Source organism: Astatotilapia calliptera, chromosome 9 (genome assembly GCF_964374335.1).
Source record: "Astatotilapia calliptera chromosome 9, fAstCal68.1, whole genome shotgun sequence".
NCBI classification, from domain to species: Eukaryota; Metazoa; Chordata; class Actinopteri; order Cichliformes; family Cichlidae; genus Astatotilapia; species Astatotilapia calliptera.
Window position 1 is genome coordinate 8592957 of NC_137430.1, and position 20322 is coordinate 8613278.

General features: G+C 42.9%; 1 protein-coding gene across 3 annotated transcripts in view; it reads right to left on the reverse strand.

Moving 5' to 3' along the window:
- Positions 1-20322, reverse strand: part of LOC113028738 (partitioning defective 3 homolog) — a 352394-nt gene that overhangs the window by 133666 nt on the left and 198406 nt on the right. For all 3 annotated transcript variants that reach the window (XM_080305923.1, XM_026179154.2, XM_080305924.1), the window contains exon 15: positions 20146-20293. In XM_080305923.1, coding sequence (XP_080162049.1) covers positions 20146-20293 — 148 coding nt within the window. The remainder of the gene's footprint in view (positions 1-20145; positions 20294-20322) is intronic.

Genomic DNA, 20322 nt, shown 5'->3' on the forward strand with positions numbered 1-20322 from the left:
GTGGAAGTAAATCTCAGCACCAATCAATGCAGCAGCGAGCGGTATAGTTTAGTTTCGGTACTTGGAGATTAAAAAAAAGGGAAGAAAAAAAAACAAAGAAACAAAACAGAGCTGCGTGGGAGAGGACAGAAATAAAGGCGCGCTTATCCAGCACTCACAGCGCCAATGAAAGTCAATGTGGAAAGGTGCGTTTTTTAGGTGATTTGCCATGTTGACGTGTGACAGAGGAGATTTGTCCAATCCAAACCAGTGAAGCACAAAACAACACCAAAAAACTTTTCCGCCGTACAGTTCTTATAACTGGGAAATTATCTATGGAGGCCAAAGAGTTTTTGTAGTACCACCATATTGCTGTGAAGGCTGACATTTTACTTTGAAAGTCTATGGGGATTGACTTGCTTGTGTAGCAAGGCTCAAGTGGTCATTAAAAGAAACTGTCAGGTTTGGTAACTGCAGCTTTAACAGCTTTAACTTGGAGTAATTGTTTTCTGTACAGCTTTCAGTGTCTTGTGTCGTTGCAGAGGAATCATGGAGTGCTCTTTAAAAAAGTGTTGTTTCATTTCATTGGGGTTTGTGGGAAGTCTTAAATGGGCTCTTTTAAGGTCTGGCCACAGCATCTCAGTCAGTTTCAGGTCAGGACTCTGGCCTGTTGCAACTTTGATTCGTCTTTAGCTATTCTGATGTAGATTTGCTGCTGTGTTTGTTCTGTTTGTAACCCAACTTGTGAATTATTATTAAGAATGACCGAACTCCCACTAGCCAGTATCAGAAGATCTAGGATCGGCAGGAGCCCAAGGTATAAACACCAATAAGAAGAGACCACACCACAATATACTGTTCACAAATTTGTTATATTTGACACACAGCAGCTGCAACAATGTAATGAAAAAACAATAAAATAAAATACAAAATATTTCCCCCAAAATAACAAACTAAATAAAAGTGCGCGCATACAGCTTTCTCTGAGTCAATTATATGAGTGGATAATGTCTGATAACTGATGGATCGTTGGGGCCCGTTCAGTTTGTTTAATGTTTGTCCTACCACACTCCGATGAAGGAAGAAAGTTTGTAGTCCTGCAGGTATCTGAAGCTTCAATGGGAACGAAACTTTGGCTTCAATAAAACCTTGGCAAATCCTTTTCAATTTCGGGTTGGCTCGCCATCCAGTTAACTGGAACTGTGGAATCGCTGCTCCTCGATGGGGCTTGCTTCAGACTGGGTCCGTCTGTCGAGTCATCCTTTTACCAGATAACAAAAAAAAACCTGACCGTTGACAGGGTGAAACTCTGAACAACCAAAAACAACTGCAGCAGACTTGCTTTTAACTCCTAGCGATTCGACTTCGGGAACATTAGTTTCTCTGGCACATGGCATTATATGAACAGGAACGAAATGGCAACACAGGAAATCATGTGATCAAGGTCAACAGCAAGGGTCACTGGGAGCTCATTGCTGATTGGCCAAGTTAAATGACAACAGATAATCTTATTGGTCCACATCTTCCTTTAAACATAAAAGAAAAAAAGAAATGACTAAATTCTTTACATTATACATGAAAAAAAACTACTTTCCACTGCTCTTTTTTTCTAGCTGGGCTACAACCTCCCCCACTGAACTCATGCACGCCCCGTTGCATGGCAATGGTTGGGTAATTACTGTCTGATGGGTCTGGACAGGGCAATCTAATGGGTGATAACCCTCATCCAAAATGTCTGTAAAAGCCGTGGTTAAACCCTGGAACAGAGATTGCACCACCGCTATAAGTGGATGCCCAAGTTTCACATACTGAAGGCGTTTAGGCGGTTCTCGCTCCCTATTTGATCGTCTAGCAGAACCAGGTTGGTCTTGGCTTCCAATCAGTGTCTGGTCTACTGAGAGCTCTTCAGGAGATTCATCTGTTGGTGACTCATTTGACAATCCCATTTCAGTTCGACCTGCCGCCTCAACATCCGTAGACAGGTTTGGAGCAAGAGAAGATAACCCGGGATTCAAGTCATGACAATCACTTCCAGGTGCAATCCTTTCGGTCTCCATCTCTGCTGGTGGATTTTGGTCATCGCTCACGATTTCTGTGTCATGACAGTGACTCTCAGACACTGGAAGAGTTGCTGAATCCGGACTGTCAACAGGTAAGTTACATAACTGGTCAGTCTGTGGATTGCAGCTTGGATATCGAGCAGTAGAACCTTTAACTGAGGGACAAAATTCTGGAAGTTGTGCATCTTCCCCAGAAGACACTGATAAATAAGGGTGCGTTTCTTGATGAATGGTGACCGTAGGTATCTCAGAACTGGGGGCGTCTCTGAACCAGTAATTGGGGAAAATCTCATCCTCAGCCTCTGAGAATTGATCGGAGTCTGCAACTGGACTGAGACGTGTTGCTGGCCTGCGTCTTTGTGTCTGCCCTACAGGCTTGTCACTACTCTCGTTGGGGAGATAGCCACAAGGGAGTAATAGGTCCCTATGCAATGTCCGCAGTGGACCATCTTTCTTCTCAGGTCTCACAGTATACACTGGAAGGGATCCTGCTCTGCTTACGACTATGTAGATGGCTGCCTCCCACTTGTCTGCAATCTTGTTTTTTCCACGAATGCGGACATTTCTGACTAATACTCTGTCCCCTACCTCCAGATCTGAAATAGTCACACGCCTGTCAAATCTGGATTTATTCTTTTCTGCTATCTTGGCAGCATTTCCAGTAGCTACCTTGTAACTCTCTTGTAAGTGGGATTTCAGATTTTGCACGTACTGTGAGTGTGAAATCTGTTGCTCCTCTTTCACCGGCAGCCCAAAAGCCAAATCCACCGGCAGGCGAGGCTGGCGACCGAACATAAGCTCGTACGGTGCAAATCCAGTCACCTCATTCCTGGTGCAATTATAAGCATGAACAAGGGGCTTCACAAAATCACGCCAGTGAGACTTGTCTTTGTTTTGAAGAGTGCCTAGCATGTCCAGCAATGTGCGATTGAACCGCTCCACTGGATTTCCTCTGGGATGGTAGGGAGTAGTTCTAACCTTCTGTATGCCAGCCATCTGACAGAGCTCTTTTATTGTGCGAGACTCAAAATCAGGTCCCTGATCACTGTGCAACTTTTCTGGGAACCCGTAATGCACAATAAAATTGTCCCATAGGCACTTAGCTACTGTGCGAGCCTTTTGATTGCATGTTGGTATAGCAATTGCATACTTAGTAAAGTGATCAGTGATCACAAGGATGTCTTTAGCTCCACTTTTGTCTGGTTCGAGAGAGAGGAAGTCCATACAAACCAGTTCCAGTGGCCTTGTGGTACTGATGTTGACTAACGGTGCAGCTCTGTCAGGCAACGCCTTTCTGCGCACACATCTACCACAGGTCTTTATTTTCCTCTCTACATCCAAGGCCATTCTGGGCCAATAGAATCTGGCCCTAACGAGATCTAATGTGCGCTCAATGCCCATATGACCTATATGGTCATGCAGACTGCTCAAAACAGTCTCTCTGAGCTCTGGGGGCAGTACTAGCTGGTGAGATACCCGAGACCCGAGCTGGCGTCTCCGGTATAAGATGCCATTTATAAGCTGAAACCGACCAACCTCTCGAAGTAGGAGTGGAAGATCTGGAAGTTCACCCCTTAAAGTAGGCGGTGGGCTTACCCCATGCTCAAGTTGGGATATGACATGCCTTAGACATTGGTCAGCTCTCTGTTTATCCATCAACTCAGCCTCAGTCAGTTGAGGAATAAGAGGCAATCCTCCAAACTCATCTTCTTGTCCATAGCAGTCAGGCACAGCATCAGAGGACATAGCAAGAGTTTCAACAAGAGTAACACAGCCATCCAAACTCGGATTAACAGAGCTGGCGCTATACACTGACTGTCTTTCACAAATGGCTTTCACAACCGCTTGGTTGGCTTCCTCGAGATTTTCAAGATCAGCGAGATGACCCTGAGTGAACTGGAAAATGCGCTCCCTCTCTTTCTGGGATTTCAGATCATCCACAAGAGCTCCGTGGGGTCTACGGGATAACCCATCCGCATCCCAGTTTTGCTTCCCAGGACGATACAGCAGCTTGAATGTGAACGTAGACAAAGCTGCGAGCCATCTGTAGCTCGTTGCATCAAGTTTTGCAGTCGTCAATATGTACGTCAAGGGATTGCTATCAGTGACAACAGTAAAGTGATTCCCATATAGGTAGTCACTAAACTTTTCTGTTACTGACCACTTAAGCGCCAAAAACTCTAATTTGTGCGCTGGGTATCGAGACTCGCTATGCGACAGCCCTCTGCTTGCATAGGCTATGACACGTAACTGCCCTTCCTGCTCCTGGTACAAGACAGCACCAAGGCCTGTAGTGCTAGCATCAGTGTGGAGCACATAAGGCTTTTGAGGGTCAGCGAACCCTAGGACAGGGGCAGTTGTCAGCTTTTCAATAACTGACTCAAATGCCTGCTGGCAAGCTGATGTCCAACGGTTCCCAAACGGCTCTTTGGGATGGTGATAATGCTCTTGGCTGTCTCTTGATCTACCCCTTTTGGTTGATTGAGGATAGCCCTGAGTCAGATCATTGAGGGGCTTCACAATGCTGGAATAGTCTTTTACGAACCTTCGATAATAGCCAGCGAACCCAAGAAAAGATCGCAATTCCCTGAGGGTCTGAGGAACTGGCCAAGTACGAAGGGCAGAGATTTTCTCTGGATCTGTCTCAACTCCATTTCTGGACACTATGTGTCCCAGGTACCGCACTGAGGTCTGGAAAAACACACACTTTTCAGGTGATAACTTTAATCCAAACTCTCTCAACCGAGTGAGCACCTCCAACAACCTTGTTTCATGTTCTTCCAGGGTCTTTGAGAACACTATCAAGTCGTCGAGGAAAACTAGCACCTCTTTCAAATGCATATCCCCCATGCACTTCTCCATTAATCTTTGGAATGTGCTTGGCGCATTTGTCAGGCCTTGCGGCATGCGGTTAAATTCCCAGAAGCCCAAAGGGCAGACAAAGGCCGTCTTGGGTTTATCCACTTCATCTACCTCGATTTGATAATATCCAGACTTTAGGTCAAGCACAGAAAACCACTGGGAACCAGAGAGAGCCGCGAAGGTGTCTTCAAGCTTAGGAAGCGTGTAAGCATCCTTTATTGTCTGAAGGTTGAGTTTTCTGTAGTCTATGCACAACCGGACCTGGCCATTCTTTTTACGGACTACCACAATGGGCGAAGAGAAGGGAGACTCGGACTCTCTGATTACACCTGTATCAAGAAGCTCTTGAATGTGCCTACGGACAGCCTCAATGTCTTGAGGGTGTAGCGGACGAGCACGGTGTTTGAAAGGAGCCTCGTCTGAGAGCTTGATGTGGTGAGTCACCTTGTCGGTTCTTCCAAAGTCCAAGTCATGTTGCGCAAATACATCTGGCATGTTGTTAAGGAGTCGTGTGATACGACCCTTCCACTCGGGAGGGATTGGGGACTCTCCAAAGTTGAAGTTACAATTGGCCTCTTGAGTGAGATCTGCCTTTTGCAAGTTAACCATACTCTGCTCCTTTGACAAAATACATTGGTAAGCGCTAATGTCAGCAATTTGACATTTAGCAGGAATGACAATGTCATGTTCAGATTGGTTGGTAATCACAACTGGAAGCCTAAAGGGTCGTTGTTTGGACAGGTCAACCAGACAAGTGTTCACTAGCAGACCACCAGGTAGAGAGGAACTGGAAGGCTGCTCAACAACAACTGATTGTTCATGCCGAAGACCGCTGGCAGTAGAGACACCCTCCAAAACCACTGTGGCCCCTGCTGGGACAACCTGAGAGATTCTGCCCTTCAGTTTTACAACACCATGGTGACTGACGTTAGACTGATTGTGTCTGAGTTCAAGCACCTTAATGACCGCTTTGTAGCCGTGAGGAAATGTCTTGGGATCTCCTGGATTAGCTTTGCAATAAATGTCATACAACACATCAAGTGTATTTGTCCCTATGAGTAAGTAGGACCCTGAGGTAGCTCGAACGTCAGGAACTATGAGAGCTAATGTGGGCACCTCAATAGACATACCAAGAAATTCTTTTGGAAAAGTGACAGTAGTTTCAATGTAGCCCAAATAAGGTACAGCCTGTCCATTCGCCCCTTCAACCTCCAAGAGGTCATAGAGAGGCTTGATGTCCTGCACTGACATGTGTTGTTCATAAAAGGATTGGGGGATAGTAGTCACTTGCGAGCCGGTATCTAGCAGACAACTAAATGTTTTATCTTCAATTATCACTTCAGCAGTGCTCCTGGTACCAATCAGACCCTTTGGAAGCCTGAAGGATTGCTTTTCACTACTGGAGTGCTCTAGATCCACACACTTGCCTGCTTTGCTGACAATCTTTACGTCTGTGGGACGCTGCGCATGTTCTTCAGCCTCTGTCTGTCCCACAACAGAGACTGGATCTAGTTTAAAGGTGAACTGGAGTCGCTGGGACAACTTTGACTTTCCCACGCGTGCTGCCTCCTCTCCAACTGCTTCTTCTTTTAAATAACTAGTGCAGAATTTGCAGGGTTTGTACAAGAAGTGGCAATATGCCCATCTTCCCCACAGTGAAAACAATACCAAGGCCTGGGCCTGCCTGTCTGTTTTACTCCGGCTAATCGATGCACTTCTTGATGTGTGTTGTCCATTTTCGATTTACAGGTTGTCTTTTTAACCGGTTTCTTGTTGGCACGCTCACTTAGCTTTTCCTGTGATGCAAATGAGGCTAGCTGACTCTGCAAGCTAGCTATCTGCTTTTGAAGTTCCTCAATAGCTTTCGGACCACACTGTGGGCTTTCTCTTACGCCTGCACAAACACAGGAACTCTGAGCATGGACAGATACTCGTTTTGATGAACCAATGTGCTTTTTCATCCTATCAACCTTTGCAGCTTGTCTATCTTCTTCGGTACGCAACATTAGCAAGAGCTCTGAAAATGACGGTGGACAGTTTTTCTTGTGTTCAAGTTGCAGACTGGAGAGCAATCCACTATCCCAACACCCCCTACAAAACTGCTTGAGGAGATGTTTGTCTACATCATCAGGTGGAATACCCCCCCTTTTTACTGCTAAATTTAGTGCTAGCTGTAAACGATGGAGGAAAGCTGATGGTTTCTCGCCTGGGTCCTGAAGGGTATTCATGAACTGAGCAAAAAGCTCCTCACCATCCTCTACAGCGCCGAAGGCTGAATCGAGCAACTGCAGATAGGCTACTGGGGGTGCGCTGGGACTCAAGCACTTCACCACATCAACTGCAGGTGGAAGCAAATTCTCTAAAATCTTCCTGGACACCTGCAGATGGGTCATACTGGGGTCACTTAAAAGCAGCTCAATGTGTGAGCGCCAAGTCTCATAGTCTGTCTCATTGTTAGGCCTGGGAGTTTTCCCTGAGAAGGAACGGATGCGCATTGAAGAATGGATCTGTGATCCAATGTCATCCTTCCTTAAAATATGCTCAACAACGACCTTCTGAACTTCAGGGGGATTTACATCACTAATCACTATTGAAGGCTTCTGTACACGCAAGGGTGGAACTGGAGTTGAGACACCTTGGTCACTGCTTACCCTTGAGGGACCTGAAAGCAACTGGGGCTGTGGTATTGGTGTCTCATCAACAATGCTATCATGTAAGACAGAAGGTGCCTCATCTGTATTCTCAGTTGTCTCACAGATTTGTGATATCATCTCTTTCAATACTTCCTCATAGGTTTTGCCACTGAGCTTAGCCAAGCCCTTTAATTCAGCCAAGTATGACTTCGTGACACCTTCACCCACCTTAGCAGTGTAAACGCTTGCCAAGGCCCTCACACAGTAAGAGACATTTGGTTCACCCTCTGCAACATACTTGTATGGCATAAGAGGCTCTAAAGCTTCTACAGCTGAGCCACTTGAGTACTCAACAATCAGGTTTTGATGAAACTCTGAGGTAGCATCATCCACTGGCAAAAGGGTTTTAACACCACCATACTTTTTCAAAAACTCTAAAACTTCTTCATCTTTCTCTGATTTCGTGATCCCACTCACAATAACTGCATTGGGAATTTTTACACCTGAGCGCTGGACAAAATCCATGTCAGACACAATTTCTCATTACTGATGTTTAAAAATTCTTAGGCTCCTGGCTGGCTCGCCACTTATGTAACCCAACTTGTGAATTATTATTAAGAATGACCGAACTCCCACTAGCCAGTATCAGAAGATCTAGGATCGGCAGGAGCCCAAGGTATAAACACCAATAAGAAGAGACCACACCACAATATACTGTTCACAAATTTGTTATATTTGACACACAGCAGCTGCAACAATGTAATGAAAAAACAATAAAATAAAATACAAAATATTTCCCCCAAAATAACAAACTAAATAAAAGTGCGCGCATACAGCTTTCTCTGAGTCAATTATATGAGTGGATAATGTCTGATAACTGATGGATCGTTGGGGCCCGTTCAGTTTGTTTAATGTTTGTCCTACCACACTCCGATGAAGGAAGAAAGTTTGTAGTCCTGCAGGTATCTGAAGCTTCAATGGGAACGAAACTTTGGCTTCAATAAAACCTTGGCAAATCCTTTTCAATTTCGGGTTGGCTCGCCATCCAGTTAACTGGAACTGTGGAATCGCTGCTCCTCGATGGGGCTTGCTTCAGACTGGGTCCGTCTGTCGAGTCATCCTTTTACCAGATAACAAAAAAAAACCTGACCGTTGACAGGGTGAAACTCTGAACAACCAAAAACAACTGCAGCAGACTTGCTTTTAACTCCTAGCGATTCGACTTCGGGAACATTAGTTTCTCTGGCACATGGCATTATATGAACAGGAACGAAATGGCAACACAGGAAATCATGTGATCAAGGTCAACAGCAAGGGTCACTGGGAGCTCATTGCTGATTGGCCAAGTTAAATGACAACAGATAATCTTATTGGTCCACATCTTCCTTTAAACATAAAAGAAAAAAAGAAATGACTAAATTCTTTACATTATACATGAAAAAAAACTACTTTCCACTGCTCTTTTTTTCTAGCTGGGCTACATGTTGCATGAACTATTTTCAGCCAAACTTTAGCCAACAGCTGGCCCAACATTTGTCTCAGAGGACCTCACGGTCAACTTGAAGACAGCAAGACGGCCAGGTCCTGTAGCTCCAAGACAATCCCAAATCATGACCCCCTCCATCACTGTCCTTCAGAGGTGGTATGAAGTGTTTGCGCTGTGCTGTGTTGTAACACTACATAACAAACAACTCCACTATTTGATTCATTCAGATGCAATTGAACAGCCGTGCTGCTGTTCTTAAAAGATAAGGGGGAACACTTCCAAACAAGCCATACTTGTTCAGTCATTTTCTAATCTACCAACTTAAACTTTAATATTTAACATTCTAACTGAGACCTGCAGAGTCACAGTCAAACCTTGGGGGGGATTTACATGGATGTACACTCCTGGGAAGATTGTGGCATTGTGTTAACACACATCTGAGTGCACCATACCAGCAAACTGAATGCTCCTTACAAAGGCTGCTTTTATAGAGGTACTTAGTTTTTTACTAACTACACCCGTGACTGCAAAGTCATGTGAAACCTTCTTTTTCACATGACCATACTTTTGCATCTGTTAACCGGTTCTACTGAGAGCCTAGTCCTTTTGTCTTTAGATTGCTAATCTAAAGCAGTTAAGATGGCTACCAACACTGTACAGGTGAAATGAAGGCCATTTCTCACTCAGACAGCTTGACAGAGAACCGCAGGTGATTGAATTCCCCCTGTACTGTAAATCAGGAGTATTGGAGTAATGGCAGTGATAAGTCCAGGAAGTCAATTAGGCTAAGCTAAATGTATCATTCTCACAGTAGACAGACCAAGAAAATTCAGTTATTTTATAGTTGAATTTTGATTATTAATAAAAGTGGTTGAAGTAATTTCTCAAGTTATTATGATAGTTTCTTTCAATAATGTCTAGGATCAAGGGAAATGAAGGTAAGTAAAATCTGCACAGTCTATTAAAGTGAGAATAAATAGATATGGTTTTGCTTCTGTAAATCTGTATAAGTAATATACGTGTAGAATTCTAAGGATATATCTGACCTTATTTTCTGAGCCTTTTCTGTCATGACAGCACTACTTAGTCATTTTCCCTTCAAAATTTCAAATGTCATGCTTTACAGTCAGTTTAGCAAAAGTGCGACAGTGTCAGTAAAAGATGCCCTGCGGTTGTGTTTCCACGGGGGCTTTTCTTATACCTGCATTTACATTCCCTTAGTAAGTAGATGGAATTGCTTCTCGGTTGCATCAGCAACAGAGACTTTGACTGCAGCAGCAACCCTGAACAGACACAGAGTATTAACTATGTCTTTCTAAAAAAAAACAAAAAAAACCCACCCAAAATAAAACTTTAAAACTTTTAGTGCATGTTCACTTACACCACACACGGACAGAACATTTGCTCAAACTTACAATATGCTCTCTTTAAGACGACACACCATCTATAATCACCTTACATACACTTGTGTCACGGTCCACTTTGCTAGAGGACACTGCTTTAATTAGAAAGTCTGCAGGCTTTTCTCCCAGCTTCATGAAATATTTCCAGTCAGGACCCCTTGACACAAGTGACCACCACTGCAGAAGAAAAGTCGTTACAGTTACCACTTCCGTGCCTATGTGCACATGCACTACAGCACTGTATGAAGAGTGCGCAGGAAAAACCGGGGCCGTGCCGATGCTTTCAAAGGTGAAAATATAATTAGAAACTGCAGCGAATGCTTTTCTGCAGCTGTCAGCATAATCAGCATAGAGGGAAATCACAGCCCGCCTACTCATGATACTTGACTCTGAACATGACTAACCGGGACAATGAAACAGACGAGACTAAGGTTGGCTGGAGAAGACAAAGAGAAAATGGCTCACAGGGAACAATATGTTGATACGAGTTAAATCACACTGTGGTTCATAAAACTTGGCTGAGCAAAGGGCGGAGTGGGAATAGAGGCAGACGCTTTTCAGCAACTTGGAACAGCGAGGCTCAGATGGAGCAGCTCACTCACTGCTTTAACACCATTGTCTTTTATCAGCTCCTCACAGTAGCTGACGAGCCAGCCAGATCGACACGGTGAACAGTCATGTGTGTTGGAACTCGGAATAACTAGTGATGGAGGCATTTTGAAAGTCACTTCTGTTTGTTATGGAGAAGTGATTCTTAATGCAAAGTGCTGATGAAATAATGAGCAAGAATATTCTTAAGGCCTTCTTTTGTAATTGTTGAGCGTCGTTTTACTCCCATCACACCCAACCAGTCGCAGCATAAGGCTGCCCCTCTTCTGAAATTTTGTTCTACTGGACATTTCTTCCTGATAAAAAGGAGTTTTTCCCTCCTACTGTCGCCAAGTGCTTGCTCACAGGCGGTTGTTTGATTGTTGGGGTTTTCTCTGCATTATTGTATGGTCTCTACCTTACATTATAAAGCACCCTGAGGTGATGACGTAAAAAAGAAAAAAAAACGACAGAAACTATGGAATTTTTCATGCAGTTATCTGGACTTCAACTCACTTATCTGAGAAATACATATGCTGAGTCGTGAAGGGACTATTTTTACTCTGATAATGAGTAATTGTTCACAGCAGGCTAATGTTTTACAAAGGGGCTATTAGGTAATTGTTACATAGATGCTTACCATCTTTGGGGTTAAGGAAAGAGACCTGTGGCAATATGATGATGTCATCATGACCTTTCTCACACTGTGATTAAAGATAGCCTCATGTGAGTCACACTGACAGAAGCAGGCTCACAGAAGACAACACCCTGGGACCCCTCTCATTACATCTTCTGTTCTGCTAAAAATAAATCAGCTTGTTTGGTGTGGTTTGCCATCTAGCAATAATAGTGCATTGTGAAGGATTAACAGGATCGCTGACACCTATTGAAGTCCAACATGATCACCCTGGCTGTTAATTGTAATGTTAGAAAATGACTTTTCAGTGTTGCCTCAGCCAAGGCAGCTCACATTCTGGTAGTTTATAAGGGAACGGTGTTGTATTTTGTATAAATTCAATTTTAAATGTAAAATCAGAAAAGGGCAGCATGACAGATGTTTACTTTTATTATGCAACATTATGTAGGAGTGGGTCATGGATAATAGCCACTGATTTGGAAATAATTGGATATGAATAACTTGAGTTCATTGTCTATTATTATGACTGTAGATTTCTAATGAACTAGGCAGCTCATTCTCATTCTTTTTATGAAGATATAACACATTTTGGGGTCAACCGGAAAGAAAGGCAGAGAAACGTAAAGGTTAGGTCAGAGGTCAGATGTCAGATGTGGTCAGTATCCAGTATCATTTACTAAATGTTAGTAATACAAACTAAGTCAGCAGAATTTTAACCAAGTTTTAAAGATAAAATACATTTTATGAAAGTTTGACCTTATTTAACCTTGAAGAAAATGTCAGAGGTCCGAAGTAATGTGACATTTAAAATCCTGATGTATCATTCCCTGTATGTTGTCAAAACAAACATTAGCAGTAAACAGCTCTATATAACATTATTATCACTTTTTAAGTCTTTATACACTACCTTCTGCATGTTTACAATATACACCACACTTGCAAAAATCATAGTTTTAAGGATTTTTGTCAATTTTTGACCAATAAATAATTAAGCTGACCTTGCAGGCCTTGGTGGACGTAAGCCAAAATTTAAAGCATTATTAAACATGACCCCACTCTACACCCCTGCCGAGCTATCTTGTTTACAGACAGAAAGTTGAGATGCATGCACACGCTACCAAAAACATAACCTCCAAGGTGAAAGGTAATTAAACAGTTTGCATATTCACTTTTACATTGCTAAAGCCACGCCAATCTCTCTGCACATGTTTCTGAAATTCCTATGAGTTGATACCGATGCCACAATACTGAAGCAAAGATGTTCTTGCTCCCTCTAACAGAGCGTGCGGACGAAGACGGATGAGCTCTCTGGCTCCAGAGGCCACCTGGCTGCATCCATCCAAATAGATCAGAGTATCGCTCTTCTCTTCTTTCTGCCCTCTGACCAAGCATTACCTGTTGAAACATTGAGCTGTGAGGTGAAAGGTCACACTAATAGCCTCACTCCATCTTCCCTCTCCTGCTCGATTTCCTCCATCTCTGTCCCATCACGCACTCTCACACTTTCTTTTCCTCTATGTTCTCCCTCCTCCTTTTCCTCCTTCTGTGAAACTTTGGCCTATTGATGTGGATGGAGGAGAGGTCATTAGTTGATCCATGCTGTCACAGCTATCAGACCCATACACGGATAGCAGCGGGTAATCACCCTAAGTACATACCGAGCCGAAAGCCTTTATGTACACCAAGGGACATCGGTGCCGTTTTTCAGCAGTGTTCCACAAGGGATTCCTTCATTAATGCTATTGATCAGCGCATTTAGTAGATTGGCTTTATGACAATCTCTTCCTTGTAGGGAAACATGGCATCAAGACGTCTGGTATATGAAGAGCAGCTACTAAAGTGTGAGACTTATAGAGACACGTGGAGATGATCAATGCTTCCCATGGACACAAGAACAGAACCTTTAACATCCAGTCAATTTCTTATATATTTAGAATCCTGGCTGAAGGTCCCTATAACCACATACTGGCAAATGTGTGTCTATTATACACGTATGCTTGGAAAACTAAGGTGATGACAGCTTAATACTAAAACATCAATTTATGGAAGTCATTGCTACGGCAAAGACTGTCTTCAATACATCGTCTGACCACCACTCTGCGACGTATTACCACGAAGCAACTAAAAGGTTTTTCTTTTCTAGAGGTCAAGCCATCGATGGTGTTGAATGAAGAACAGCACTCACATCCAAGGCTTTTATTTAGCCTGCAGATGGCATTTCAGGGAACAGCATCAAAATCACATCAATATTTTTTCCACACAAACAGCAGCCAGAGTAGCTCAATATCCAGAAACAGTATGTTAAAGAAAAAAAAAGTACTTTCACTTGATTCATTGTAACGGGTTGGTTTATAACATTAGTTTGTACTTTATACACAAATTAGAGTTACTGTGTGGTACTTTTTATGATTAGAGTCTCCCTTTCCCACAATATCACACAAATTATACTTTAAATACAACACTGCTGATATGCACAAGTGTTTCTAAAAGTAAAACTTCCTTCACCCCCATAATTGTCGCCAATTACCACGCTCATGTTTTTTCATAACTTAAAGGTGATATGTCACGCAAAACTTTCTTTGGAAAAACATCTTGAAAGTGCATCTTGCAAATACTGCTGCCTTTTATTTATTTATTTTATTTTTTACAGAATACATTAAAAAGATTGCTGCTAAACTTACGCTCACGCCACTTCAAAAGAATAAGCACAGCAAAGCAGAGAAAAGGGTCAAATTTCAGGGTAACACTATATACACACACTGATTTTAAAAAGAGCTCGCTATTCTTCTGACAGGTGAGCATAAAGAAAGGATGACTTTTTTATAGGATTTTTAATCACTAAAGGGTAAAATAAACTTCTACAAGTACCTTTTTTTGTTTGTTTTTTTAATTTGGGTCAATGTGCCTGCAGGATTTTACACCCTTGCCTGCATCGCACACATTACATCCTGCAAACACCTTCTTTCCTGTGTGACAACAGCAGGACTCTGCTCGCCTGGTTCCCACCTCCAGTCTAACTCCACTACCTGTCCCTCGCTGCTAGGCATGCACTCAGTTTGGGTCAAAAAGCCACATGCACAGAAAGCATTTGTGCACGAGCCTTAATTTTCACCCCAGCGTGTGGATCCCACACCCGGTGGCACTTTTCAATTAGACAGAACGGAAAGGCAAAAGCTGGGTGTGATGCTAACGACCTTTGTGGCAAAACCCTGACTGTCGCTGTCACAGTATGCACATGCAGGAGATTTTACTTGGCTCCATATTTCCTTCTTGCATATTTCCTCTTTCCTTCTTTCTTTCCTACTTTTTTGTGTAAATGAGACGGCTACTTTACTTGGTAGATCTCTATCCCTTCACCTTTAGAGGGCAAAACACGGGCATGGATGGAAGGATAGCATGAAAAAAAAGCAAAAAGTAGAGTGAAGAACTCATCTACTTTGAGCATGGAGTCAAGCAGAGTGCTTTATGTTCACCACCTGCTGACTGCAGATACAGCTTTTTGGCCATGATGTGTTCATGCACGTGTGAAGCTAACGCTGACAGCATCACAGAGCTGCATGGCTTACTGAAACAATCCAAGAATGGGACTACCTGAAACTATTGATCAGCTGAATTGCACACCAAGCAGACAGTCCTGAATGACAGCCCAAAATACTACAGGCAAGATCACAGCAAAAGTGTCCACATGATCAATGTAATGGCACTATACTAGCTTAATAGCACCTGTCTCCTGTGTGAGCATGTCTCTGCTGTTGCCATGATTATGATTCCTATAATTTCATTCAATTGCACCAATTACCCCAGAGACTCAAGGCCTTTTCCTCGTGTTTCAGAAGAAAGGCAGCCTGTGAATATTGGGTGTAGACTAGAGAGCCAGGTTTCTGATCAATACTTAAGGTAAGGTGAGATAAGGCATCTGAGGAGCATTGCAGCTATTTGCTCTTTTTTTTTAACAGTACACAGAGAGCACGACAACAACAATCATGGCTTGGCAGAAATATGGAGTTTACATTTTCACTGAATTGACTTGCTGCCATCTGCAATAACTCGCAATCACAGTCAGATCTTAATTCTTGAGCAGCAAAACCATTCCATCCCATTTACCTCTGTGTCTCGATTCATTTATAGAGGCGCAGGCAGCGTAATGCAGTGGAGCATCAGAGGAGAGTGCTTGATTTGGTTAGAGAGTTCCTTTGTTTGTCTTTTAAGAGATGGAATGCCTCAGAGTTTTGTCTGTAATCACCGTTTGCTCCAAAGGGGAATGCACAGCTCACATCAGTGGGTAGAAGCAGCTGCAGAGGTTCTGCGCGAGCGTGTAGTTCTTTTTAGTTTGTAGGTAATGCACTAAGTGCGCTGCACCATATCCCAAACTCCACACTTCTGGCCTTCATGATTCAGAAATTTAGCAGGTTAGATGCACTCAAAATCAAGTTGTCAGTCAAGCCCTGGCGGCTGTATGCTTGCTGACCTTGCTGAGCCAATCTCGATATCTGTCCCCTAACCACAACTGTCACATCTCACGCACCAGGCAATATGTCTGAGCCCCATATGAAATAACAAGCAGAAGAAGATGGAGCAAAAACAGCTATTCTCTGTCTAACCCGCAGACATTTACCATCAACACCGATGAATGCACTTCACTGTGACAGCTTCACACGTGTTTTCACAACACTATGCGTTGCCTTCATTTAAATTAAAGTAGGTAGCTGTTGTCTGCATGGCAGATGAATTTACGTGTGTAAGATTATGTCAGGAATATTTATGCTATTTGCCTCCAAAGTAAATAACGACACTGCTGACATTAAATCATGTCCAAGGTCATGAAGGGCCGTGGATAACAGTAAGCCATCGGACAAATCAGAGAGGACAGTGAAGCATCACTTCTTTTTACAGAATTAAAATGACATGAAATCTCTACCCTGGCTTTTTGTATTCTTACAGATGCTCACCCATTATTATGGATTGTGATTAGAGTGTGACGTCAGTCTTATCCTGTTTTTTGCCATCCAGGATCTGACTACCTCACTACACTTCAGGCGTTAACCCCCCACGAAATCAGCATGTACAAGGGAGAAAACTAGACACGGTTTTGCACTGTGAACCATCAGCTGTGATGACTGTTAACAAGTTGATCTTCTAAGTCATCAGTACAGAGCAGTCATTTCTACATGCTTACATGAGCACTCAACACTATAGTTCACAGTTCTGACGTTAGTGTTTTGACAAAAGTGGTCACAGACTGACAGACGTTTAAACATGAACCACTGCACTCAGTTCCTCAGCGACAGAGTGAGCAATCAGGAACAGTTTCCAATTACGACGCCCACTCACAACTCTAAAATAATATTCATGGGGCTGTCGGGGCAAATGAAAAAAAAGAAGAAGATAAATGCATCATCTATCAACATGTCTTCAACATAACAACAAGTTTCAAAATCAAGAGGGAATTGGGATTTCCCAAGTGTAAAGACAGGAGACTTGTCCAAGAAGAAATGCTCAGAAAAAAAACAAACATTTTCAGCTTGCGTATGAAAGGATTTTGGCTGGACAGATATTTTCCACTTGTATTGTATTTTTTTATTATTATTAATATTAATAAAATAAATAATCTAAGAAGATGCATTATATGGACAAAAGCACATTACACCTACAGAAGCTGCTCTACCATGGAAACACATACCTCGAAGCTCCTAGCACACTTTTGTGCTGATGATAAGGCCAGAGGAGGTTTGTAACTGGCAACTTTTATGCACTATGAACTTGAGCACTCAGTGACCCCGCTCTCTAACATTACCAGGTCTGCAAATTTGTGGCAGTTACAGGGTGATTGGGGAATATCTGATTTTATAAAGCTGTAGCAATGGAACAGAAAACAGCTGAATTCAAAGAGGCGTGGCCTAATACTTTTGTCCATATGGTGTATGCTGTAGGTTTTAAGTATCCAATATGGTGCAACATACAATATGGGGTGTCGTTCAAGGACAATGTGTGACTGTAATTCATTATTATCAGGATGTCCAAAAAACTTGCTGAAAAGCCTTCAGTTAATCCAAAATGCTGCAGCAAGAGTCCTGACAGGGACTAGAAAGAGAGAGCAGATTTCTCCTGTATTAGTTTCTCTTCATTGGCTTCCTGTTAAATTCAGAATTGAATTCAAAATCCTGCTCCTCACATACAAGGTCTTAAATAATCAGGCCCCATCTTATCTTAATGACCTTGTAGTACCATATCACTCTATTAGAGCACTTCGCTCTCGCTCTGCAGGCCTACTTGTTGTTCCTAGAGTATTTAAAAGTAGAATGGGAGGCAGAGCCTTCAGTTTTCAGGCCCCTCTTCTGTGGAAACAGCTTCCAGTTTGGATTCAGGAGACAGACACTATCTCTACTTTTAAGATTAGGCTTAAAACTTTCCTTTTTGCTAAAGCATATAGTTAGGGCTGGACCAGATGACCCTGAATCCTCCCTTAGTTATGCTGCAATAGGTGTAGACTGCTGGGGGATTCCCATGATGCATTGAGTTTTTCCTTTTCATGTGTGTTAATAGACCTCTCTGCGTTCAATCACACTTGTTGTTATCTCTGGCTCTCTTCCACAGCATGTCTTTTATCCTGTTTTCCTTATCTCACCCCATCCAGTCGTAGCAGATGGCCCCGCCCCTCCCTGAGTCTGGTTCTACCAGAGGTTTCTTCCTGTTAAAAGGGAGTTTTTCCTTCCCACTGTTACCAAAGTGCTTGCTCATAGGGGGTCATATGATTGTTGGGTTTTTTTCTGTATGTATTATTGTAGGCTCTACCTTACAATATAAAGCGCCTTGAGGCGACTGTTGTTGTGATTTGGCGCTGTATAAATAAAATTAAATTGATTTGAATTGAACTCTATGATGGAGTACCATATTTATTGTAGCACTTCTTCGGAGCTACATGTCTTTTCACAGCAGCTGTGTTGTGTTGCAAAAATAAATAGGAATAAATGTTACTGCGCAGTAGACTTAAATAACAGAATTTTGTCAGTTTAAAAGATGAAGACATGTCAGAGAAAGTAGACATGGGTTAACGAGGACGTGACTCAGAGGCAGCCCGAAGACACAGAAGAAAAGGAAATGGCATATTCTTGCAGCGAGACAAGCCGAGTCAAAGATCTGAGACTCAGCTGAGCTTTAGCTGTGATAACTTACTGCTTTAGCACCTACTCCGCCCCCACCTCGAAAACTTTTCCACTTGGCTCATTTGACTCCCACTCTTCAGAATGAGATGAGAGCTACACACCCTTGAGGTTTCAATCGCCCAAAAAAAAAAAAAACATTTCCATCAGTGCCCCCACAGTTTTGCTTCTCATGATCAGAGCAGTGTTCTGAAAAACCTGCACTGGAAAAGCCAGTGGAATAAATAAGTCAAAGTAAGAGAAAAACCCAACCAATTTGAAAACATCTGATTGGGGCTGGAGGAGAAAAGCATGATGAAAGAGTGGAAAAAAAGAAAGAAGAGGAGACAGAGGGAGCGAGAGTGTCAGGGGCAAGCCCTATTGATCTGAAAGCTTAATTAACCATCAGATGCTTCTGACACAGTCTCTGATCTTCTATGATCAGTGGCAGTGTGGCACCACTCTTGGGGTGGGGATGGTGGGGAGGTTATAGAAAAGAAACAGGAGAATGACTGAGAGAAGGGCAGAAAGGAAGAAAGAGTAGATCAGTGATAGATTACAAATTCACTTTGCAGAGTGTACAGAAGGATGACGGGGTGATAGGTGACAAAGGAGAAAGACTAAAGACAAAGAGATCATGAGGAGACAGTTGATTGGGCAAGGAGGAGACAAAAGGGCAAGAAGCATAATATGGATAAAGAAGATAATGTGAGGGAAAAGCGAGTTAAGGAAGGTGAGAGTGAAAAAGAGGTGTAAAAAGGAATGAAGGATGAAAAATGCTGTAGATACATTTGCCTAAACTTCATCATTTCCCAGAATAACGCCCTCCCCACACTGATGCAGTCACCTTCAGCTTCTGCACGCACGCATATGAGAAAGGTCTGCTGATACTGAGATGACAGCAGTGATTACTCGAGGATTGAATTGCCAATTCTAATACATCTGAAGAGCCGAGATCTCAGCCTGGTGATGTCATCTGGGCAGAATGGAAATTGACCCAAGTGAAACCAGTCAGGAGCGAAGTGAAGGTGGGGAGGATTGAGTCTGACATTAATCCCTGGGAGGTTTAAAGAGTGAAACAGCACACCTTGGAATGTGATGTGGGGGGTGAGGGTGTGAAGGCGATGCATTTCAGAGGTGCTTTGGCTAATGTTAAAATTGATCTGGGCATGTCAGAAAATACATTCAGTGTACATGAGGTTAACAACTCAACCCGAGTTCCCATCAGGGTAAATCAGGAGAGCTTGGCCAAAAAATAAATCCAATTTGTGGAGTAATTTCTATCTAGCAGAAGGTGAAAGAGACATAAAGGTGAAGAAAGGGAAAATGAAATAAACGTGTTGACATGTTACACTCACCAATGCGTCCGATCGTATTAGCTCGTGGAGTGGAGACGCTGTCTGGGCCCTCTGTGGTTTCATAGAGAGAGTTGGAGATCCGTCGTTCATGGCTCTCCAGAATAGAGTTAAGAGGATGCTCCAAAAATGAAGGGCTGCCAGGGACTTCCTACATGGACCGGGGAGAAAAGACTTGCT